The following is a 26,287-nucleotide window of genomic DNA, read 5'->3' as shown; positions in this document are numbered from 1 at the left end:
AAGGGGTATAAAGCATATTTATCCTTTGTGAGGGATGCGAGTGCTGATACTCATACCGTTGAGTCAGTTCTGGTAGTTAGAGAATTCCCAAATATGTTTCCAGCAGACCTACTAGGCATGTCGCATGATAGGGATATCAATTATGGTATTGACATGGTTCCAAGCACCAGCCCATTTATATTCCACCATATCGCATGGCACCAGTGGAGTTGAAGGAATTAAAGGAACAACTTCAAAAGTTGCTTGATAAGGGTTTCATTCGATCGAGTGTCTCGTCTTGGGCTGCTCCAGTCCTATTTGTGAAGAAGAAAAATGACTCTATAAGGATGTGTATTGATTACAGGCAATTGAATAAGGTAACAATCAAGAACAAGTACCCATTATCGCGTATCGATAATCTATTCGACCAGCTTTAGGGTGCTTGGGTATTCTCAAAGATTGACTTGAGGTAGGGGTATCATCAGTTGTAGATTCGGGATTTAGATATTCCGATGATGGCCTTTAGGACTCGTTATGGGCATAATAAGATTTTGGTGATGTTATTGGGATGACATATGTCCCAACAACCTTTATGCACTTGATGAATAGTGTATTCTATCATATCTTGATTCTTTCATCATCGTGTTCATAGACGACATATTGGTGTACTTTCGTAGCCGGGAGGATCATGAGTAGTACTTGAGTATCATGCTTCAGGCCTTGAGGGAGAAGAAGTTGTATGCTAAATTCTCAAAGTGTGAGTTTTTGCTTGATTCTGTGGCATTTGTGGGCCATGTAGTGTCTAGTGAGGAGATCAAGGTAGATCCGAAGAAGGTGGAGGCAATTTAGAGTTGGACCAGACCGTCTTTTGCTGTTGAGATCCTGAGTTTTCTAGGCTTTGCCAGGTATTATCGCCATTTCGTGGAGGGTTTTTCATCCATCGTAGTTCCTTTGACTAGATTGACTCATAAGGGTGCCCCATTCATGTGGTCCGACGAGTGTGAGGAGAGCTTTCAGAAGCTCAATACTGCCTTGACCACATCTTTGGTTCTGGTTTTGCCTTCAACATCAGGTTCTTATACAGTTTATTGTGATGCTTCGCGGATTGGAATTGTGTGTGTATTGATGCAATATGGTAGAGTGATTGCTTATGCTTTGCATCAGTTGAAGACCTAGGAGATGAACTACCTAGTACATCATTTAGAGTTGGCAGCCATTGTTCATGCATTGAAGATTTGGAGGCACTATCTCTACGGCGTGTCTTGTCAGGTATTTACATATCACAGGAGTCTATAACATCGTTTAAGCAAAAGGAGAACTTGAGGCAACACAGGTGGTTAGAGATATTAAAAGACTATGATATCACCATTCTATATCATCCCGAGAAGGCTAATGTTGTGGACAATGCCTTGAGTAGGTAGGATGGGAGCATGAGGAGTCTTGCTTATATTCCAGTTGGAGAGAGACTATTAGCGTTGGATGTTCATACTTTGGCCAATCGGTTCGTGAGTTTGGATGTTTCGGAGCTTAGCCGAGTTCTTCCTTGCGTGGTTTCTCAGTCTTCTTTGTTTGAGCACATCAAGGATTGTAAATATGAGGATCCCTTTTTGCTTGTCCTTAAGGACACGGTGCAGCACAGTGATGCCAAGGAGGTGTCTATTGGAGATGATGGGGTGTTGCGGATGTAGGTCCGGATTTGTGTGCCTAAAGTGGATGGGTTTCATGAGTTGATTCTTGAAGAGGCGCACAGTTCGCGGTATTTCATTCATTCGGGTGCCATGAAGATGTACCAGGATTTGAGGCATCACTACTGGTGGAGAATAATGAAGAAAGATATTATGGAGTATGTGGTTCGGTGTTTGAACTGTCAGCAGGTGAAGTATGATCATCAAAGACCGCGAGGTTTGCTTTAGAGACTTGATATTCTAGAGTGGAAGTGGGAGCATATCACCATGGATTCTGTATTTGGCCTTTCACGAACCTTGAGAAAATTTGATGCAGTGTGGGTCATCATGGATAGACTAACCAAGTCTGCACACTTCATTCCGGTCGTGACTACCTACTCTTCAGAACAGCTAGTGCAAATTTATATTCGTGAGATTGTTCGTCTTCATGGTGTGCCAGTGTCTATTATCTCTGATCCAAGCACGTAGTTCATATCGCATTTCTGGAGAGTTGTGCAGCATGGGTTAGGCACACAGGTCGAGCTGAGCACGACAGTTCATCCCTAGACGGACGTGAAGTCCAAGCGCACCATTCAAATCTTGGACTACATGCTATGTGCCTGTGTTATGGATTTTGGGGGTTCATGGGATTAGTTCCTACTACTCACAGAGTTCGTCTACAACAACAACAACTATCAATCGAGTATTCAGATGGCTCCTTATGAGGCCTCATACGGGAGGCGGTTTCCTTCTCCAGTTGGTTAGTTTGAGCCAGGGGAGGCTATGTTGTTGGGGCACTGATTTGGTTCGGGATGACTTGGAGAAAGTCAAGTTGATTCAGGCTCGGTTTTGTACAACATAGTCCAGGTAGAAGAGTAATGCTAATTAGAGGGCTCATGATGTAGCATTCATGGTGGGAGAGAGGGTTCTGCTCAAAGTTTCACCCATGAAGGGTGTGATGAGGTTCGGGAAGAAGGAAAGTTTAGACCTAGGTATATCGGCCCTTTTGATATCCTTGAGAGTTGGCAAGGTGGCCTACAGACTTGCATTGCCACCCTACTTACCGGGAGTTCACCGGTGTTCCATGTTTCCATGATCCGGAAGTATTATGGTGATCTATCACATGTGTTAGATTTCAGCTAAGTCTAATTGGACAAGGATTTGATTTATGTAGAGAAGCCGGTGGCTATTTTGGACAGGTAGGTCCGAAAGTTGAGGTCAAAGAGCATTTCTTTAGTTGAGGTCCAATGGAGGGGTCAACCAGTCGAGGAGGCGACCTAGGAGACCGACCACAACATGCGGAATCGTTATCCTCACCTTTATGGAACTTTAGGTATGTCTCTATGCACGTTCCAGGACAAACCTTTGCTTTTACAAGAGGAGAATGTAACGACCTGACCGGTCATTTTATGTATTGGAGCCATGTTTCCCCTTTTGAAGCTTCTCGTATATGTATTTGTGGTTTTAGGATTTGCGAGGATGGTTAGTTTCATTTCGAGGATATTTTGGAATGATTTGGACCCTTTGGTTCTTGGCTTAGAAGCTTAAGTTGGAAATGTTGACCTAGGTTTGACTTTTGTAAAAATGATCCCAGAATGGCTTTTGTGAAAATGATCCCGAAATGTTGACCTAGAATTGAATTCGGAGGTTCCTAGGTTGATTGACTTGTTATGCCGAAAGTTGCCAATTTGAATATTTAGAAATTTCTTAGGTTTGACCGTAAGTTGGCTTTATGGCTATCAGGTTCATATTTTGGTTTTGGGACTTGGAATAGGTCCATTTTTCTATTTGGAATTTGTCTGCAAAATTTGGTGTCATTCCGAGTTGGTTTGATAAAAATCGGACGCTTGGTTGTGATTCTAAAGATTCTTGAGTTTCCTTTTGAATTTCATGCGTTTTGATGTCTGATTTGTGGTTTCGGATGTTAATTTTGTGTTTTGATCGCGCGAGTGAGTTCCTATGATATTTTTAGACTTGTATGGAGCCTCGAGGGCTCGGGTGAATTTCGGACGTGTTTCAAATTTGTTTGAACTCATTCCAGGTCGCTGGTGCGCTGCTGCTCTAGTTATCGCAATTGCGAGCACCAGCATCACAATTGCGAAGTTGGAAGGGGGTCTCTGGTATCGCATTTGAGACTCCTTGATCGCAATTGCGAAGGGTGGCCTTTGGCTGGGTATCTTGCATTTGCGACCATCTGGCCACATTTCCGAAGGGGACTGACTTAGCAAATGTGAAGTCAGTGTCGCATTTGCGATATTTCTCTAGTCTTGTCAGGTGCCACATTTGTAATTGTATGTTCGCATTTGCGAACCCCAGGTCGCAATTCCGACTTATGCACCTGAACAAAAGGGCTAGAAAAATGGGACTTAGCTCCATTTTCATATTTTAGAACCCTAGACTCGGTATGCGGCAATTTTTAGGGGGGATTTTCACATACAACTATTGGGTAAGTGATTTTGATCAATTTTAAATTATATTTCATGATTATTTGTGAGATTTAACCTCCAATCCATGGAATTTAATGAGAAAATTTGGGGAATTATCTCTATGTTTTAAAAAATAAAAATTTGAAATTTGAGAGTCGAATTGAACTTGGATTTGAAAACAAAACACATATATGGACTCGTGGGGTTATGGGTAGTCAAGATCTAGCCTTGGACCCGGATTATAACCGGGCGCGCCTAGGGTTGACTTTTGTTGACTTTTTGAGAATTTCGTAAAGATCTTAACTTTGTTAATCAAAATTGGTTTATCTTGCATTATTTGATGATATTAAGCCATTATTGGTTAGATTTGAGCCATGCGGAGGTGAAGTTTAAGGGAAAAGCCATTTTGAGTGTTGATTTGGCTTAGTTGAGGTAAGTATCTTGTCTAACTTTGTGTGGGAGAACTACCTCATAGGATTGTGTTTAATTATACTTTTTGAATTATGTGAAAGATGTGTACATGCGGTGACGAGTGTGTACATGGGCTTACATATGAAAATAGACAGGTTTAGACTCTTAGGTTACTTCTAAGCATTTAATTGAATTTATTATTATTTGTTCGATCTTTCGTTGTCAAGTTTATCCTTATATGCTTTAATTGAAGTTGTTATTACAAGTTCTACTTTTCATTGCCGAGGTTACTCTTGTATGCATTTAGTAGTTGTTGTTATTACATGCTATCTCCTTCATTGTTGAGTTATTCTCATGCATATAGTCGTAGTTGCTAATACATACTATCTTTTTTAATGTTGAGTTTGTGTTATGCATTCGAATTGAAGTTGTCATTTCATGGAAATATCTTTTATTGTTGAGTTATTAAAGTTGTAGTTATTGAGAGCTATTAACATGTTTTAATTGAAGTTGTTGTTTCATGGAGTATCTTCCATTGTTGAGTTATTTCCCATTCATTTTGTTGTTATTGAGATTCTTTTACACATTGTGATTGAGCCGCGGACTATGTGTTGTGGAGATATTGGTATTGTTTTTTTGGCAATGTTGTGGCATATGGTCACGTGTGGTAGAGAGTTGATTATTGTGTAGTGATAAGATGCGCATGCGGCGGTATAAGGGTGGTGATATTCATGCGCATGCGGCGAGACAAGGGGGATTTATACGCGTGTTGCTAGTAAGGGAAATCACTTCATTTAAGGCACACGCAGCGAGATAAGGGGGCTAAAGCGCATCGAGCTATTACGGGAAAAAGGTTTTTTATAATAAATGCAAGGCTCACGCGGTGATATAAGGATGTAATGACTCGGCCGGTCATTTTGAGTATTTTAGTCCAGTTTTCCTATTTATTGCCTCCGCTATGTTATATTGTGGTTATGTGACATACCGGGGTGTTTGGTTTTGGTTCGGGTGAGTTTCGGAGTGAAATGGGACACTTAGTCCCAAAGTTGGAAGCTTAAGTTGAATGAGTTGACCGGAGTTTGACTTTTGTGTAGACGACTCCGGAATGGAGTTTTGACTATTCCAATAGCTTCGTATAGTGATTTTGGACTTAGGAGCGTGTTCGGATGTTGATTTGGATGTCCATAGGCCATTTCGGCTTGAATTGGAGAAAATTAGAAAGTAAAAGGTTCAAAAGATTTAGAAGTTTGACAGGGAGTTGACTTAATTGATATCGGGTCTAGATTTTAGGTCTGGAAGTTAGAATAGGCCCGTTGTGTCAATTATTACTTGTGTGCGAAATTTGAGGTCAATCGGAGTTGGGTTGGTATGTTTCGGCATTAGTTTTAGAAGTTAGAAGTTCATAAGTTCCTTTGGCTTGAATCGATGTGCGATTCATGGTTTTAGTACTGTTTGATGTGATTTGAGGCCTCAAGCACGTTCTTATCATATTTTAAGACTTATTGGTATATTCGGACGGGGTCCCGGTGGGCCCAGGTGTGTTTCGAATTGAGTTCGGACCAAACATTCTTGATTTGGGATTGCTGGTTTTTCTGTGTTTGGTTTCCTTCATCGCGCTCGCAGATGAGGTGCCGCGATAGCGTAGAGTAGTTTGTGGTAGATGAAAATTTACCCTTCGTGTTCGCGAAGTATGGGTCGCGATCGCAGTGTTTGAGGAGATCGTGAATCGCGAACGCGTGAGGTGGACAGCGTTCGCGTATAAGGAAAGTGAGGCTGATACTAAGGCACACGGTGTTCTTCGCATTTGCATGGCCTTGGATGCGATAGCGTAAGTTGAGGAAGCTGGTCATCGCATTCGCGACTTGTTTCACGCGATCACAAAGAGGGTTTTATGAGCTGGGTAGATTTGTTCTCCGCGATGTGTTTTACGCGATTCCGAAAGAGGATAACTGGGCAGCAGTGTTAAATTTCCAAAAACAAAGGTTTTATCTCTTTTTTCATCTTTTAGCCTAGAGAGCTTGATTTGTGGCAATATTTCCAGGGATTTTCAAGAAAATCATCAGGGTAAGTGATTCTAACATATGTTGGCTATTATACATGAATCCATCATTATTTTTTTCACTTTGTTTTTGAGCAACTATAGTACTAGGTTATGCACCTAGTAGTTATTATATATAATAAAGCCCAAATTGGGCCAAAAATTACAAAATGTCTAAATAAAGGAAGAATAAGAAAGGAAATAGTTAAAGCTAATTATTACATAATTAGCAATAACAGATTGTAGGGTAACTATTACATAAAGTGGTAACAAACTCGACCACATGATAGTGATGCATGTGAATTCAGACATCCATTGCAAAATACTCAATGTAGCACCTACAAAGCTCTCACCAGGCACCAGTTTTTGCAATCCAAAGAAGAAGGATAGTATGAATCCACAACAATTACACCACAGAGCATAGGACATGATAATATTATTTTGGTTGAACTTTAGTTCCCGCGTCCTTGTTGTGACAGTTGACTCGAAGGCGACCGAAATTCCTAGTTGTGCATGGTGTAAGACAGCCTGCCAAACAGTTGCATCAATATAAATCTCCATAAGCCTTAGCCTTTGATAACAAATGTATGTGTACTGCACACTGGTCTCGACTGATTTGAGCATCTTCTCATAGCAGCAACCTTGTGAGAGGCCTTGACTTTACCAGAAATACACAGAAGAATACATTTGCACGTTTATATATAAACTGAAAGAATGGACAATTGAACAGCAGTTTCCCACATGTTGTCATTCCAACCTTAGAATGAGCATTGTACAATGCTAATACCACTGAGAAATGATACAACACCACATAGTACATCAGCTGTCCAAAAGAATTATCCAAAGTGATTTGTAACCATCCAACATCCAGCATTTCAAGTGTAGTAGTTGTTGTAGTCACTCCCAGAATTTCTATGAAGAAAATGTCATTGCCAAGCTTTAATAACATCTGTATGTTTAGTGCTAAGTGATCAGAACTGACTCGAATGATTTTCATCTAGGTGTACCAGCATGTGATGTCTAATATATTATGTAGTAATTTGATGAATGTGAATTGTCGAGTTCCCAAAATGAGGCCAGCTTTGATAGGCATCATGTAAACACTACAATTCATGATTCAGTTGCTTTGTTTCTTGCGACCCTAACCCTCAGATTAGGTATTTGAGTCTTGTCTTGGTTGATTATTATCTTACCAGTAGTAGGGAATTCATTGAATGATTCGAATTCTAATGTACCTGCAAAAGAAAATACGAGGTTAGCTAGAAAATCTGCCAGTGCATTGCCTTCCCTTAGGACATGCTGAAAGATCACATTGAATTCCCCCTTAATTTCCTTAATCTTCTTTGCTTCCTTGGTAATGCTCCAAGGAACCTCCCATTCACATTCGATAATCTTCATTCATAGCCATTGACTCAGTCCCAATGGTAAGGGGATGCAGCTGTATTTGAAAACAATATGGCAGTCCTTCCATTATTACCTTTGCCTCTGCCACCATATTTGTTGAAATCCCTATTTCCTCTACCTTTGCATAAACCACATATGCAGCACCATCCCTAACACAAAACGCATATGAGCTAGGTCCTGGATTTCCTCTAGAAGCACCATCAGTGTTGCACTTGCACCATCTCTCATGAGGTAGCTGCCATGTAACTCTTTTGGTAATAATATAAGGTTTATAGGCTTCAAAAATTTTAATCATATCCGGCCAAAGAAGAGGTATATTTTGTACCCAATGAAACCTTAATTTATCTAGATAGTATAGTATTTTGTTAATCTCATGCACCAACTGTTAAAGGAGACAGTTGTTCCTCCATGCTTTATAGTGTTCCTTCTCTTCCAAAGTTCTCAAGAAATAATGGCCGGAGCAGCCTGGATAAGTAGCCTTATCTTAGCACAACACTCAACTTTCCGCCAGGCTCTAATAACCTGACGAATCTGTATCAAGTTGATCACAATCCCAACAGCATTTAAGAAGACCTTCCACATTTGTGAGGCAGTAGAACTTGTAAGAAAAATATGTTGCAGTGTTTCTTCTTGAGGAGGAATGCGACACCAACATTTTGAAACAATCAGATATCCATTTCTCCTCCATAAGCTATCTGTAGGAACCTTTCCTCTCCAAAATCTCCATAGGAAAAAAGATATTTTGAAGGGTAAACCTTTAGTCCATAGTGATTTGTGTTCGTGATTTGTTGGTTCTCTATGGCTCAAGATGTGCCATGCACTACCAAATGTAAATTTATCTAAAATTGTTGGCCTACATTTAGGTGTATCCCAGGAGACATCAGTATTGTCCAAGTAAATTTCTTGCCTTATGTGGTCAGCTATGTCATCTGGGAATGTTTGATCTAGTAGATGATCATCCCATCCATTCTCTGTTATCAATTCTGCCACCTCTTGCACATCTTCATTGATGTTGAACTCTGGGGGGGATAACATGATATAGAGCTCCAATTCCAGTCCAATTTTCTTGCCGAACACTTGTTAACCCCTATTTATTTGCTACAGAATTTCATGCTCAACCTCTTCTCTTGCTTTTAACATTTTCCTCCAAACATGGGATCCTTGTCTAAATTGCTCCAAGGTAGGAATTTGCTTCTTGCAATATTTATTCCACATGAAGTTTGACCACAATGACTTTGAGGTTATGAATTTCCACCACAATTTTGCAAACAGTTATTTGGATATATCAAATAGGGACCTCAGACCTAGTCCTCCTTCCTCCTTAGGGAGACACAACTTCAGCCACTTAGTCCAGTGTCTACTTCTTCCTTCTTCATTAGTACTCTAGAAGAATATAGAAAACATCTTGTGTAGATGTTCCAGAACATTGTTTGGAGGATCTAGGACTGACAGCAAGTGGGTAGGTAAACTTTGAAGCACACTAGTTATAAGAGTAGCTTTGCCTCCAAATGATAGTAGTTTCCCTTTATAACAGTGTAGTTTTGCCTTGAACTTCTTAGTGAGATCATTATAGTAATCCTTCCTTCTCCTTGTGTAAAACATTGGACACCCTAGGTAGGTGAATGGGAAGTTTCCTTTTTGGAAGCCAGTCATTGAACCAACACAATCAGCTAAGTTCCTTGCCACCTTTGTATGCAAATAGTAAGAGCACTTTGACTTGTTAATTAACTGGCCAGAAGTCTGTTCATACTGTTTGAGCACTTCAACCACTTTCTATAAAGAATAAGGGTCAGCAAATGAGAAGATTATTGTGTCGTCTGCATAAGCTAAATGGTTTAATGGATCTGTCCACTTTGGCATTCTAAATCCTATGAAATTCTTGTCTGAGAACAGTTTATTCAGTGATCTTGATAGTACCTCTGCAGATAGAATGAACAATGCTGGAGATAGAGGATCTCCTTGTTTCACCCCTCTACTGGACTTGAAGAAGCCTGAAGCTTGTCCATTGATTAGTACTTAGTACGAATTATTGTCCAATAATTTCCCTATCATGTAGATAAAATGCTCAGCAAACCCCATTTTCCTCAACACTTGCAGAAGATATTTCCAAGAAACCCTATTATAACCTTTGCCATATCAATCTTGATTACCACATTGGCCGGTTTCTCTCTCAATCTTATATCAGAGATAATTTCTTATGTGAGCAATATATTTTCAAATATACTCTTTCCTTTCACAAAGCCTGATTGGTTGGGAGAAATCAAAGATGGTAGTATCTTCTCCATTCTGTCATGTAACACTCTCGAGAATACCTTGTTGATGAAATTACTTAGACTTATAGGTCTTAAGTATGAGAAAGTTTGGACTGGTGTTTTCTTAGGGAGGAGTACAAGGTTAGTATGCGTTATGGATTCTGGCAATGTTGCCCCTACATAGAACTCTTGGAGAAGCATGAAAATGTCTTCTCCTATGATTTCCCAGCAATGTTGGTAGAACAATCCAATGAACCCATCAGGTCCACTTGCACTATCACCAGACAATGCAAATACTGCATTCTTGACTTCTTCCATGGAAGGAAATTTGAACAATTCCAAGTTCTATTCAATAGTGACCAGACTAGGTACATTATTAAGTAATTCAAAGCTTGTATTATCCTCTTCTTGTATGAATTGTTTGTGAAAAAACTCCAATGCAGCATTACCTATAGTATCTTGGCTTTCAAGCCAATTACCATATGTATTCTAGATCCTTTTGATCTTCAGTTTCTGCCTCCTTCCATTTACATAATTGTGAAAGAATCTTGTGTTTCTATCACCTTCAGCAAACCAGTTCATTCCTGCCTTTTGTTTCCAGTACTGTTCTTCAATGCTAAAGTACTTTTTCAGTTCAGCCTGTGCTTGTTGCAGCACAATCCTATTTTCAACTGTAGGTTCCTCTTCAAATAGCATCTCCTTAACCATGACAATATCCTCCCTAATAGCTTGATGTTTGAATATATCTCCAAAAGTAAGTTTACTCCATTGTGATAGGGTTGTCTTCACTCTCTCCAATGTCTATTTGAACATCAAGAAAGGATCATCAACAAAATCTGCCACCCAGTTCTGCCTGACCACTTGTTTGAAAGTGGCATCTTTAGTCCAGAAGTTGAGGAACTTAAATGGTTTAACAAACTGCATAGCCTCCTATCCACAACTCATTAACAATGGGGCATGATCAGAGCCAGTCCTTATCAGGTGCTCTACTTCTATATTTGGGAAGAGTGTTTGGAAAGAAAGATTGACAAAGATCCTGTCCAGCCTCTTGAAGATGAATTGTGCATATGGTCTACCATTCCACCAAGTAAATGGACTTCCTTTGTATCCAATATCAAAAAACCCACCGGAGTTCACACAGAAGGCAAAATCTTCATATTGGGTGGATACACTGGCAAACCTCTTATATTTTTGTCTTCATGTAAAATAACATTTAAATCACCTCCAACAACCCAAGGCAGATCCATATCAGTAGCTAAGTAGTACAAATAGTCCCACAGTTCCAGTCGTTCAAGTGATGAACATTTAGCATTCACGAAAGTCATGATGATATGCTAACTTATGTCTTGATGATATACCTTAATAGTAACCAGTTGGTCAGTGTCCATCACTAATTCCCATTCAACAACTACATCAAAGAATAGCCAAATTTTTCCATTAATGTTTGACATAACAGCTTTCATACCCAGTCTCCTCCTGTAATTATGAATGTGTCTACAATTCTGAAAAGGTTCCATCAATGCAACAATTAAAAAACCATGTTCTCTTTTCATATTGATAACTCTCTGAATGGCCTGTTGTGTACGAACAGACCTTATGTTCAAAATTAGAGTGTTGATCATTATTTGGTTTGTGAAGTTGCCCTTCTAGGAAAAATTCTTTTTGGTTGATGCATCTCTTTGTATTGGATTTGTTTTCTTCCCTTTTTTCCACTCTTATCTCCAGCTCAAGGAGATAAATCAGCCTCTCTTGCTACTGCCTTGAAGTTGCCAGTTGTGGATTCATCATCACCTTCTTCCTCAAATTGTTCATGTTCCCCCATTGCCTGCTCAATAGCAATTGGTTCAACATTATGGGTTACAAGATCATGTAAGAGTTGTGTAGGTGTCTTCAAGGGAATGTTGAGCTGAATATGAAATGGCTTCCCAGTATCAGAAGCACATAGCATTGGATTAGCCTCAATTGCACCTTCTTGATTAGTTATCATAGCTTGTTGAAAGTCTTTTCCATTTGTCTCTTTCATCACCATTTCATTATGAATTCCTGCTCCCAAAGATTGTTGTGATATCCTGAATTGCAGCTTATATATGGATTTAAAACAAGGTTGTACTATTGCCATATGTTGCAGAATGACTGTTCCATTCAATTGCATAGTCTTGCCATTGACAGTTTGAAGGGGGGTTGACCTTTTGTGTTGACTTTTTGTTTTTCTTTAAATATTGCAACTTTATTGTTCAGAATAGTTTCCTATGATTTGTATTTATGGTATAAAGTTATTTTGGCTAGATTCGAGCCGTTCAGAGTCGGATAATCGGGGAAAGGGCTTACTATTGGATTGAGTTAGCATGTTTTGAGGTAAGTGTCTTGCCTAACCTTGTATGGGAGAATTATCCCTTAGGATTAGTGTTGTTTTATGTTAATTGTGGTATGTGGAAGTCGTGTACGCAAGGTGACGAGTGTGTACACGGGCTAAATATGGTAATTGACCGGTTTTAGCTATGTAGATTCTTTCCATGCCTTTAATTGAGTTGTTATAATATATTATATTCATCATCATTAGTCTAACTTCACATGCTTTATTTGACATTGTTAATACTTGTCTTATCTCTTTCTTGCTAATTGCCTTTACATGCTTAGTTGAAGTATTGTTCTCTCAATTTCTTATTCATTATTTAACTGTTGAGTTTCTTTACTTGAAGTTGTTATTGCTTGGAATATCTTATTGTTGAATTATGGAGTTGAAGTTATAAAGGTCGTGATTCACATCGAGGCAAAGTTGTAAATTTGTGGAAATACCATTCTTGTTGAGTTATTCACTTTCGGTTGCTATTGTTGAGACTCTTGTTCTTGTTGTGGCTGAGCCATGGGCTATTTATTGTGGAAACACTATTATTATTAACTTTTTTGGCAAGTCGTGTTATTGGGCACTTGAGGTGTGATTTGTGTTATGTTGTGATATTGATATGCATGCGGTGGTATAAAGATAGGGTTTGATACGCATGCGGTGAGATAAGGTGGGCTCGATACGTGTGTTGCTACTAAGGAAACAACTTGAAGCCACGTGGTATGATAAGGTGGGCTAAAACGCGGGTACCTAATTCGGAAAAATGATTTTCAAAACTAAATGTAAGGCTCCCCCGGTGATATAAGAAAAGATTGTGATTTAATTTGTGAAATGAGACTACGAAGCGGTACCTCGGTAGTGATTCTTGTTAGTACCTTTCATTTACATCACTTGTGATTTGGTTGCATCATTTCTTTTGCATTCTTATTATGTGTTTCTTTTGTGATGTCTTAATTGCCTTAGTCTCAGTGTAGCTATTCTTGTTATCTATCTTCCTTGTATCATTTCCTTTGTTTTCATTATCATACTATTCTTTACCTGCTCCATTTCTTTACTTATTCCAGTAGGTGTCTTGACCCGACCTCGTAACTAATCTACTGAGGTTAGGCTTGATACTTAATGGGTACCAATATGGTGTACTTATGCTATGCTTCTGCACATTTGTTTGTGCAGATCTAGGTATTTCATATCAGCCTAAGCACCAGTGAGTCAAACTTAGATCAGAGACTTCAAGGTATACCTGTTAGCGCCCGATGGCCTTGGAGTCACACTCTATCTAGTTCTATTTCATTCTCCTTTTATTAGATATTGTTGTATAGGGATGTTCAGTATACTCATGTAGAGCTTGTGACTCGGTATAACCGAATTTTGGGATATTGGTTCAGTTGAGTTGCGGATTCCTTTTGTGATAGCTATTGGTTAAATTGAAAGTTTGATTACTATTTCAGTTAAATTCTGCATGTATGCTTGGCTTACCTAGTCTTAGAGACTAGGTGCAATCACGACATCCTACGGAGGGAGTTTGGGGTCGTGATAAGTTCGTATTAGAGCTCTAGGTTCATAGGTGTTATGAGTCACAAGCAGATTTAGTAGAGTCTCGTGGATCGGTACGGAGAAGTCTGAACTTATCCTCGTGAGATTATGGAACTGTTAGGAAACTTCACTTCTTTGATTCCTTATTGTGTGTATTTGTTGACTTCGAATTATGAAATTTTGTCTTTCTATTCTCTCACAGATCGTGAGGACAGGCACCACCGGATCCGACGATCAGACACCCGCGCCCCCTGCTAAAGCCGCGAGAGGCGGGGCCTGGGCAGAGGCCGATGAGGGTCACGTGGTGCAGCCAGAGCACCTGCCCAAGCTGCGACAAAGGAGTCACTAGTAGCTCCAATTGGGAGCAGGCACCTGAGGCGCCTGTTGCCACCCTTGCACTTTAGGAGACCCTCGCACAGTTCCTGAGCATGTTTGGTACTCTAGCCAAGGCAGGGTTGATTCAACTTGCACCAGCCACATCTCAGGCTGGGGGAGGAGCACAGACTTTCGTGGCCCGTATCCCAGAGTAGTGGGTCCATGTTGACCAGGTCCCAGAGGTTATACAACTACAGCCGGTTGTCCCAATTCAGCCCGAGGTTAGGGTAGCAGTATCTGAGGAGAAGCAACTTTGACTCGAGAGGTACAAGAAGTACCACCCTCCTACTTTCAGTTGCCTAGCTGTAGAGGACGCACTGTGATTTTTTGAGAAGTGCCACTGTATTCTCCGTACCATGGGTATAGTGGAGACGAATGGGGTTGCTTTCACTACTTTTCAGTTGTCAGGACCAGCATACCAGTGGTGGCGGGCTTATGAGGAGGGTAGCCCAGCCGAGGCAGCTTCACTCACATGGGCTAAATTTTTAGAGATGTTCCTGAGAGAGTTTGTTCCCCAGGGCCTTCGGGATGCATGGCATAGAGTTTGAGTAGTTGCACTAGGGTGCTATGACCGTATCAGAGTATGCTCTCAGATTCAGTGAGTTGTCTAGATATGCACCTGCCTTGGTTTTCACAGTCAGAGAGCGAGTCCGTCGATTTATCGAGGGCCTCATCTATGGTATTAGATTCAGCATGGCTTGAGAGTTGGAGACAAATACCCCATATCAGCAGGTGGTAGAGATCGCATGGGGATTGGAGGGTATGCTGGGCCGGGAGAGGGAGGCCAAGAGACCTCGTGATTCTAGCAGATGTAGTGGTGGCCATGCCCCAGTTGCAGCCCATCATGGTAGAGGCTTTGTGAGTCATCCAGTTCATTCAGCACTTCAAGTTTCTAGTGGTACTTCGGCAACTCTCAGGCCTCGGGTTGATCATTATGCACTGCCATTGTCTAGTGTACCTGCTGCACGGGGTGCTTTCAGCGGTCAGTCCGGCCAACCAGGCCGGAGCCAGTTTCAGCAGCTACGTCCTCTGAGAGCTTTCTTTGAGTGTGATGATACTCGTCATATGGTGTGGGACTACCCTAGACTCAGGAGGGGTGCACCTCCATAGACTACCCAGGCTCCACGTATTCCACATGGTCCCCAAACTTCTTAGGTCATGGTTACCGCACCAGTTGCTGCTCCACCTGCACAACTAGCTAAGGTAGAGGTCATGCAGGTAGGGGGAGGCCAGGTCAAATGTGATGCTTTTTCGCGTAGGACATAGGCGATTGCATCAGACGTAGTTATCACAGGTATTGTTATGGTTTGTCATAGAGATGCATCAGTCTTATTTGATCCAGCCTCCACTTATTCATATATATCATCTTACTTTGCTCTGTATTTGGGTATATCTCGTGATTCTTTGAGTTCTCTTGTTTATGTGTCCATGTCTGTGGGAGATTCTATTATTGTTGACCATATGTATCGGTCGTGTTTAGTTGTTATTGGTGGTTTTGAGACCACATTCGGTCTATTGTTGCTTAGTATGGTATACTTTGATGTTATTTTTGGCATGGACTGGTTGTCGCCCTATCATGCTATTCTTGATTATCATGCCAAGACGGTGATGCTGTCTATGCCAGGTTTACCACGATTGGAGTGGAGTGGTACTTTGGATTATGTTCCTAGCAGGGTTGTGTCCTTCCTTAAGCCAAAATGGATGGTTGGGAAGGGGTGTAATGCATATCTAGCCTTTGTGATAGATGTCAGTTTTGACACTCCTACAGTTGAGTCAGTTCCGGTAGTGAGAGACTATCCAGATGTATTTCTGGCAGATCTTCTGGGCATGCCGCCTGATAGGGATATCGATTTTGGTATTGACTTGTTGCCGGGCACTCAGCCCATTTCTATTCCACCATATTGTATGTCCCCAACAGAGTTGAAGGAGTTAAATGAGCAGTTGCAAGAGTTGCTGGATAAGGGCTTCATTCGGCCTAGTGTGTCACCTTGGGGTGCTCTAGTCTTGTTTGTGAAGAAGAATGATGGTTCTATGTGTGTTTGTATTGATTATCGGCAGTTGACCAAGGTTACAGTGAAGAATAGATATCCATTGCCCCGCATTGATGACCTACTTGATCAGCTACAGGGTGCCGGAGTGTTCTCAAAGATTGATCTGCGGTCAGGCTATCATCAACTGAAGATTCGGGATTCGGATATTCCAAAGACTGCTTTTAGGACTCGGTATGGTCACTACGAGTTCCTTGTGATGTTATTCAGGATGGCCAACACCCCAATAGCATTCCTGCACTTGATGAACAGTGTATTCCAACCCTATCTTGATTCATTTGTCATTGTGTTTATTGATGACATCTTAGTGTACTCCCGGAGCTGGGAGGATGAGGAGCAGCACCTGAGAGAAATGAAGTTGTATGCAAAATTTTCAAAGTGTGAATTCTGGCTTAATTTGGTGGTGTTTTTGGGTCATGTGGTGTCCAGTGAGGGGATCAAGGTAGATCCGAACAAGATTGAAGCAGTGCAAGAGTTGGCCCAAACCGTCTTCAGCTACTGAGATCTGGAGTTTTCTTGGTTTGGCAAGGTATTACTGTTGTGTCGTAGAGGGTTTCTCATCTATTGCTGCACCTATGACCAGATTGACCCAGAAGGGTGCTCAATTCAGATGGACCGAGGAGTGTGAGGAGAGCTTTCAAAAGATCAAGACTGCTTTGACTACAACCCCAGTGTTGGTGTTGCCTATGGGTTGGTTGTCTTACACTATGTATTGTGATGTGTCAGGTGTTGGCCTCGGCATGGTATTGATGCAAGACGGTAGGGTGATTGCCTACGCGTCTAGACACCTGAGGGTTCATGAGAAGAATTATCCGGTCCACGACCTGGAATTAGCAGCTATTGTTCATGCCTTGAAGATTTGGCAGCACTATTTGTACAGTGTCCCTTGTGAGGTCTATACCGACCACCGGAGCCTACAATATTTGTTCAAATAGAAGGAGCTTAACTTGCGGCAGCGGAAATGGTTAGAGTTGCTTAAGGACTATGATATCACTATTCTATATCATCCCGGGAAGGCCAATATGGTGGTTGATGCCTTGATTCAAAAGGCGGAAAGCTTGGGCAGTTTAGCATATCTACCGGCAGTGGAAAGGCCATTAGCATTGGATGTTCAGGCCTTTGCCAACCACTTTGTTAGACTGGATTTTTTGGAACCGAGTTGAGTTCTGGCTTGCGTGGTTTCTCGGTCTTCTCTATATGATCGTATCAGAGAGCGCCAGTATGATGACCCCCATTTGCTTGTCCTTAAGGACACAATATAGCACGGCGATGCCAAGGAGGTGTCTATCAGAGATGACAATGAGTTGCGGATGCAGGGCCGATTATGTGAGCCTAATGTGGATGGATTACGTCAGTTGATTCTTCAGGAGGCCCGCAGTTCAGGGTACTCCATTCATCCGGGTGCCGCTACGATGTATCAGGATTTGAGGCAGCACTATTGGTGTAGGAGAATGAAGATCATCGGAAAAGGCCAGCGCTCTAGCATCAGCTTCATGCTCTTTAGCCTTTATTATCTCGTCGGTAAGATCGAAACATCGAGCATGGATCTCCTCGAGGGTTTCCTTTCAAGATTGGCATTTGGCGAGTTCAGCAATCCAATGTGCTTGAGTTTGAGCGGTCTCGGATGCCTCTCTCGCTTGGACTTGAGCGGCTTCAGCATCGGCCCGGTAGACGGCCATGATCGCCTCTACCTTAGCCTTTGCCTTTTCGGCTTCAGATTTGGCCTTTGCAAGTTCGGAAGCCAACCGAGCCTCGAGCTCCTCTATTTTCTTTGCCTGAGCTGAGCTTTTCTCCTTCATGCCTCGAAACTTACTTTTAACCGATGACAATTGGGCTCGAGCAGCCTCTTTTTTAGCAATAAAGTGTTCTATACTTTCTTTCCACCCCAAGGTCTCCGCCTTCATCATGTTGACCTCCTCGCGGAACTGCTCGATCCTCTCGACCTTCTGCTGCAGTTGTGATTGAAATATTAGCCACCATTCCCGAATCGAGCCCATGAGCTTTTAAGATTTTCATTACCTGCTCGATCAGGTCGGTCTGATCTTGGTGAGCCTTGGCCAACTCGGCTCGAAGGTCCTTGATCTCCTCTTCTTTTTGCCCACTGAGAAGTTTAAGGGCATTTCTATCTTTCGTGAGCCCTCGGAGGTCGGCCTCACATCGGCTCAGCTCTGCTCGGTACTTTGAAAATACCTCCCGATGGAGCGCCAAAGCCTATACGGAAAAAATAAAGGAAATTAGACAGGAAGAGAAGAAATAAACTAAGTATGATATCGACAAAGGGAGTTGAGACTCACCCGATTCAATGCTTGTTGAGCTTCATCGAGTAGACTCGATACTTCACTCAGGTCGGTAGCATCCTCGACCCCGATAAAGTAACCACGGAAGGGATCCTCCCCTCCATGGGCCCCGTCTACTTCGGGAGTCCTCGTAGCTTGGGCTTCCCGAATTGCCTCCTTGAAAAATGTAGGGAGAATCGGTGAGTCTCCAATATCTATTGCCCCAAGTGAGCCACTTGGGGCGTTCTCCTCGTTGCGAAGGGTCTCAGAGCTGGCCCCTTCAGACATACCCACCTTTTGCTCATCTCGGCGGGAGGCATCTTATATCTTTTATGACTCGGGGACTTTGTCCGTGTCCTTTTCCATGACCCCCTTGGCTCGAGGTGGAATCTCCTCAACCACCACCGACTCAGCGGCATTTGGGGCCTCGATGGTTTTCTTCACTCAGGCCGCTAGTTCCGAGCCATCGTCTTCATCTTCTTCTTTTTCCTCCCTTAGCCTTTGAATCACATCCATAGGTAGGGCAACGTTTCCTTTCTTTTGCTTACGAACCGAATTCTTCTTAGGCTTTCGATCCTCGGAGGTTGAGGTCCTTTTCCTCTTCTTATCCTTCACCATCTTCTGAACCGGGGTCGAAGTCTCCTTCTCACCAGACGGGGGCCTCATGACCGCATCCTTGCCCAGGATTGTACACGAGAAAATTGAATAAGTAGGAGAAGGGCATCTTAATCAAATCATCAAATACATAAAAAGTGGGCTTACCATGATTCTTGGCCTCTCATCGGCCCTTTTCTAAATCGCGCCATGAGCGCTCGGCGTATGTAGAGGTCGAGGCTAGGTTCCGAACCCAGCTCTCGAGGTCGGGAATCGCATGGGGCATCCAAGCGACCGCTACATCATGGAAAAAGACATCAATGAGAAAAGACAAAGGAACAAATAATACATTGAAGCTAATAGGGAGACAGTACTTACGATTCATGTTCCATTTCTCAGGAAATGGAATCTTCTCGGTTGGGATTAGGTCGGAAGTCCTCACTCGAACAAAACGGCCCATCCAGACTCGATCCTTGTCCCCGTCTATGCTCGAGAACAACACTTTGGTAGTCCGACATTGGAGTTTTATTAACCCGCCTAGATAGAGGCGGGGGCTATACAATCTGATAAGGTTATCGAGGGTGAAAGGGAGCCCCTCAACTTTGCTCACGAAGAATCATAGCAGAATAATATTTTGCCAAAAGGGAGGATGGATTTGCCCTAGGGTTATTTGATATTGACGGCAAAAATCAATGATGACGGGGTCAAGGGGGCCCATCGTGAAAGAGTAAGTGTAAACACTTAGAAACCCTTCCACATGGTTGGTGATGTCTTCTTCGGGGGTCGGGATTACCACCTCTTTACCCTCCCAATTGCAGTCTTTCTTTACCTACTTAAGGTATCCCTCGGTTATCGAGCATATATACATCGACATTGGCGCGCATCAACCAAGAATCGACGAGGCATTATCGGTCTTGAAATTGGAGTTTAGAGCGCACCCCCCAGGAATGCATTCCTCAAGATGGGGTTCCACCGGCGTTTTCCCGCCGACCGGTTGAGAAGATGAAGCAGCTTCTTTTTGTGATACCGTTTTTGATATTTTTTCCATTTTTGTGTGAGTTTGAAGAAGAGGAAGATAATAGGACTTGACGTTTGAGAAAGGATTAATAGTAAAACCTGAAGATTTGTAAAAGGGAAGAACTTAAGAGATGTAAAAGCTTTGGAGATTAGAAGGAAGTGAAAGTAAAGTTTGAATCAATGAGGAAGGGGTCTATTTATTGGATTCACGGCGACGGTTCAAAGGCACTAGTGGCCGACCACCAACTAACACTCATTAATGACTTGGGGAACTGTACCGACGGGATATTTCGGTCCCTCCCGCTGCTTACATCACGAGGATGACGTCATGACAGGTCGAGGTAGAAAATCTAAGGCTCAATTCATTTCTTGTCATTTCACTCCAAAAAACGAGGGGACTATCTGTATACGGTTAAAATTGGGCCCACCCGATTTTACTATTTGACCGAAACCGGGAGGTTGCATCGAAGGATGGCCTCGTGTTGGAACAGAATAAATCACGAGGATAAGGTACCGAAATCAGAATGGAGATACGTATCGAGATCGAGGCTAGTAGCGATTGAAGCCAAATGAGACAGACATCGAGCAAGATCGAAGATAGCACAATAACAGAAAGGCGAGATAACCGTGACTGGTCGAGGATCATGGCGTAAATCTCGGAATGGATCAAATCAGAAACGATTAATTAGCTAATCATGGGATTTCCTTCTGTAATTAGAATTATACCATAAGTGAAATTCCTCTACTATTTAAAGGGGGGGGTTCTAATCATCTGTAACAGACATGGTTCATACATATCAAAGCAATATAATTTTCTTTCTCGTTTATACTATTGTTCATCAGCTTGTTATATTTTAATTGTTCTTACATCGACCAGTTTGAGGGTATCCAAACTCGAGGGCTGAGTTCCATTCTAACGCTGGTTTGCTTTACTTTATAGTTCATTTATGTTATTAATCTTCATATTTATCAATTGGTATTAAGTGAAATCACGTGTCCTTAGAACCACATTATAAGTTTAATTGTTATCCAATTTTAAGGGAAAACAATTCTATTTGAAAAGGATTTCTTATTTGTTTATCTCAATAATCAAGCGGGCATTTACATACATATACAGTTTGAAATTTTATTTTTTAGAAAATGAATAACTTAGAAGTCCTGACCTTATGGATGAAGTAGTACATAGGAATTTTCATCATGAAAGGGATTTGGAATTAAACGTATAAAATCAATTAGGAGACTTTAGCCTGAAAATTCTTTAATTTTAACCTGATTCGATGATTTTACGATATTCCATTTGATAGGAGACAAAATTTAACTTTATGTACTTTTCATGAGCATCTTTTCAAGATCTTTGTTACCTTTTTAAAAAGAAATTAGTATAATATATGTTACTTTGAACTGAAAAATTGATGAACTTGTATACGGTCGAAATAGATTTCGACCTTCCTACGTTCGATCGAGTTCGAGTGTTAAAAAGCCGGAATGAAGTTTTGGGAGTGAGCTCTGAGGTCGGTACTAACGAACCTCGAGCCCGAAGGTCACTCGAGGAGGCGGCTCGATAATCCTATCGAGCCCGTGACCGAATCGATCCGCAAGGCACTGCTTCGAGGTCGGAAATACGCGACGTCCATGTCGAAGGTCGAACTCGATCCGAGACCGAAGGGCCCGACCCAGTAACGAGTTCGAGCTAGTATCGAGCTCACAGACAAGAACCGTCGCAACCGCACCAAGAGAGAGAATCTTGGCGGGAATCAAAGAAGAGACAAGTTATCATGGGCCTTCCACTATATGTTTTATTATTTTTTATAATAATCCTCTCCTATAAAAGGGGGATCCTTGTAAGCCAAAAGGGGATAGAGGAAAAAGAGGAGAAAGGAAGATCACTTCTTATATTGATAGTTATCCCCTTATGTTTGTCTTACTTATTCATTCTTTTTTGATTATTATTTTCATTCTCACAGCCAACAATACATATATTTCCATTTTTCTATGCGATTTATATCAAATTGTATCGCATATCCTTAGAACCATACACAAATCTAACGTTATCCGATTTTTTCAGTAAATAGTTTGGCCCCCACCGTGGAGCTAAAGGTAACAGTAATCGTTTGATATACATCTAAAGTACACGCCAGTTTGCAACTTCAAATCAGCAATGGCTTCATCTATCGACCACGAAGCCGGCCTTCAAGATGAAGCCAACAACTTAGCACCCGGGGCAGGAAGGTCACTCGATGATGGCAATAAGGCTCGAATCGAAGCACCCAAAATTCGAGCCGAAGTACCATTGGATTTTAATTCACAAATAGCTCTAGGGGCGAATCAACGTTCCGAACTGGAAAGAAGCATTCAGGGCGGTACTCGATCTGTAGCTCGAGACACCCATAACGTGGAGGAGATCGGAGTCAGCTTATGGATGATCTTCGAGAAGTTACAAGCCCAACAAATAGCGATAGCTCAGTTGCAAAGCCAAACTCAGGTACAAAGCAGGCCGGAGCCCAATCCGCTTCGAGAAGTAACCCACAGAACGGAACCAGCCATAGAGAAGTCAAATGAGCAAGAATCGGGGACTACTCCCGAAATTACTAAATTGCTCGAGGAACTCACAAAACGAGTCGAAGCCAACAATAAAAAAATAGAGACATATAATTCCAGGGTCGACCAAATCCCGGGAGCTCCACCAATAATAAAAGGTCTAAATTCGAAAAAATTCATTCAAAAGCCTTTTCCCTCGAGTGTAGCCCCAAAACCAATCCCCAAAAAATTCCGTATGCCCGAAATACCCAAATATAACGAAACGACCGACCCCAACGAGCACGTCACTTCTTACACGTGTGCCATCAAGGGCAATGATTTGGAAGATGATGAGATCGAATCTGTATTATTGAAAATATTCGGTGAAACCCTGTCAAAGGGGGCAATGATATGGTATCATAATTTACCATCTAACTCCATTGATTCTTTTGCTATGCTTGCAGATTACTTCGTAAAAGCACATGCCGGAGCCATAAAGGTCAAAACCAGAAAGTCGGACCTGTTCAAGGTAATGCAAAAGGATAACGAGATGCTAAGGGAGTTCGTAGCTCGTTTTCAAACGGAACGAATGGATCTGCCACCAGTCACAGATGATTGGGTTGTTCAAGCTTTCACTCAAGGTCTAAATGAGCGAAGCTCGAGGGCTTCACGGCGGCTGAAGCAAAATTTGATTGAGTACCCAGCTATTACTTGGACCGATGTGCACAATTGATATCAATTCAAAATAAGAGTCGAAGATGATCAATTGACTTCCAGGTCCATCACGAAAAAGCAAAAGTGGACCAGAGATCGATACCAGCCATATAGCGGAAACAATACTACTGCTGAGTATCCGAGGCCTCTTTAAAATCAACCTCATACATAGGGAGGCTTTATCATTGAACGCATCTGTGATGATTATCAAGTTCGGTGCGAAGGAAGTTACTTCGTTATTTCATGACAAACAATGTCTCAACGGGAAACGTCGTAAGGGCCAAATGGTCAAAACGAACCATGCTTATACAGTTGGCCCGAGCCTTGACGCAAAACATGAACCCATGTATAATGACTTGCAAAGAAAGCTCTCTTCTTTACCGATATCCTATGTTCAAGATTTATTATGCAAACAGGATCGAGTTCGAATCATTCGCTCGACCGCCAAGCCTACGGGCTACCTTTATTTCGAGTTTGAACTCGACCATTATGCCTACGGGCTACATTGCATCGATTTCGAACCATTCGCTCGACTGCCAAGCCTACGGGATATCTTTATTTCGAGTTCGAGCAATCACTCACTCGACCATTAAGTCTACGGGCTACTTCGACTATTACGCCTACGGGCTACATCGCATCGAGTTCGAATCATTCGCTCGACTGCCAAGCCTACGAGCTACTTTGACTATTACAGCTACCGGCTATATTGCATTGAGTTCGAATCATTCGCTCGACTGCCAAGCCTACGGGCTACCTTTATTTCGAGTTCGAGCAATCGCTCACTCGACCATTAAGCCAACGGGCTACTTTGACTATTATGCCTACGGGATATATTGCATCGAGTTCGAATCATTCGCTCGACTGCTAAGCCTACGGGCTACCTTTATTTCGTGTTCGAACAATCACTCACTCGACCATTAAAGCCTATGGGCTACTTCGACTATTACGCCTACGGGCTACGTTGCATCGAGTTCGAATCATTCGCTCGACTGCCAAGCCTACGGGCTACTTTGACTATTACAGCCTACGGTTCAAGATTTATTATGCAAACAGGATCGAGTGTGAATCATTCGCTCGACTGCCAAGCCTACGGGCTACCTTTATTTCGAGTTCGAGCAATCACTCACTCGACCATTAAGCCTACGGGCTACTTTGACTATTACGCCTACGGGCTACATTGCATCGAGTTCGAATCATTCGCTCGACTGCCAAGCCTACGGGCTACCTTTATTTCGAGTTCGAGCAATCACTCACTCGACCATTAAGCCTACGGGCTACTTTGACTATTACGCCTGCGGGCTACATTGCATCAAGTTCGAATCATTCGCTCGACTGCCAAGCCTATGGGCTACCTTTATTTCAAGTTCGAACAATCACTCACTCGACCATTAAAGCCTACGAGCTACTTCGACTATTATGCCTACGGGCTACGTTGCATCAAGTTCGAATCATTCATTTGACTGCCAAGCCTACGGGCTACCTCTATTTCGAGTTCGAGCAATCACTCGCTCGACTATTACGCCTACGGGCTACATTATTTCGAGCAAAACTACTCATTTCTTCGAGTTAGAACAAACACTTGACTATTTAAGCTGAAGGACGCTCGAGCCCGATAAAGTAAAGGGGACTACCCACGAGGCCCGAAGGCAACAAAGATTTAAATTCAAACTATCTATTTAGTTTGAAAGGCCATTTTTCTTCAAAAAGAAGAAAGATTTGTATTTACAAATTTTTTGTACAGAGGCGGTGAAAACGCCATCAGAAGTTACCCGATTCAAAGCATGTTGGGCCTCGTTGAAAAGACAGGCGGGCCCCATCGCATTCATCACTGATTGATCTTCTGCGGTCACCAAGGACCGAAGGTAACTGACAATTCCCACAGAGGAAGAAAAAATTCGGGTATCCTCGATAAAGTCGGGGACTGTAAAGACGCATAAGATGATCGAGCATTACATACGTCATGGTCGGATCGATAAAAACATCAGTGTATATCTGATCGAGCTGCTGGGAAATCATATCGTTTCTCGTCACATCCTTTTCCGAGAAACGAGGGGACTATCTGTATACGCTCGAAATAGATTTCGGCCTTCCTACGTTCGATCGAGTTCGAGTGTTAAAAAGCCGGAATGAGGTTTTGGGAGTGAGTTCTGAGGTCGGTACTAACGAACCTCGAGCCCGAAGGTCACTCGAGGAGGCGGCTCGATAATCCTATCGAGCCCGTGACCGAATCGATCCGCAAGGCACTACTTCGAGGTCGGAAATACACGACGTCCATCTCGAAGGTCGAACTCGATCCGAGACCGAAGGGCCCGACCCAGTAACGAGTTCGAGCTAGTATCGAGCTCACAGACAAGAGCCGTTGCAACCGCACCAAGAGAGAGAATCTTGGCGGGAATCGAAGAAGAGGCAAGTCATCGTGGGCCTTCCACTATATGTTTTATTATTTTTTATAATAATCATCTCCTATAAAAGGGGGATCCTTGTAAGCCAAAAGGGGACAGAGGAAAAAGAGGAGAAAGGAAGATCACTTCTTATATTGATAGTTATCCCCTTATGTTTGTTTTACTTATTCATTCTTTTTTGCTTATTATTTTCATTCTCACAGCCAACAATACATATATTTCCATTTCTCTACGCGATTTATATCAAATTGTATCGCATATCCTTAGAACCATCCACAAATCTAACGTTATCC

General features: G+C 42.2%; 1 protein-coding gene across 1 annotated transcript; it reads right to left on the bottom strand.

Moving 5' to 3' along the window:
- Nucleotides 1–9,305: 9,305 nt before the first annotated feature.
- Nucleotides 9,306–10,492, bottom strand: LOC142167191 (uncharacterized). Its single transcript, XM_075227350.1, has 3 exons — nucleotides 10,147–10,492; nucleotides 9,840–9,913; nucleotides 9,306–9,695 (listed from the first exon to the last, which is right to left on the bottom strand). Exons 1-3 carry the CDS (start codon nucleotides 10,490–10,492, stop codon nucleotides 9,306–9,308), a joined length of 810 nt encoding a protein of 269 aa, XP_075083451.1.
- Nucleotides 10,493–26,287: the final 15,795 nt, after the last annotated feature.

The sequence above is a fragment of the Nicotiana tabacum genome, chromosome 12 (genome assembly GCF_000715075.1).
Source record: "Nicotiana tabacum cultivar K326 chromosome 12, ASM71507v2, whole genome shotgun sequence".
Classification (NCBI taxonomy): Eukaryota; Viridiplantae; Streptophyta; class Magnoliopsida; order Solanales; family Solanaceae; genus Nicotiana; species Nicotiana tabacum.
Note: the sequence above shows the minus strand (reverse complement) of the source record. Positions and strands in the feature narration are given on the sequence as shown.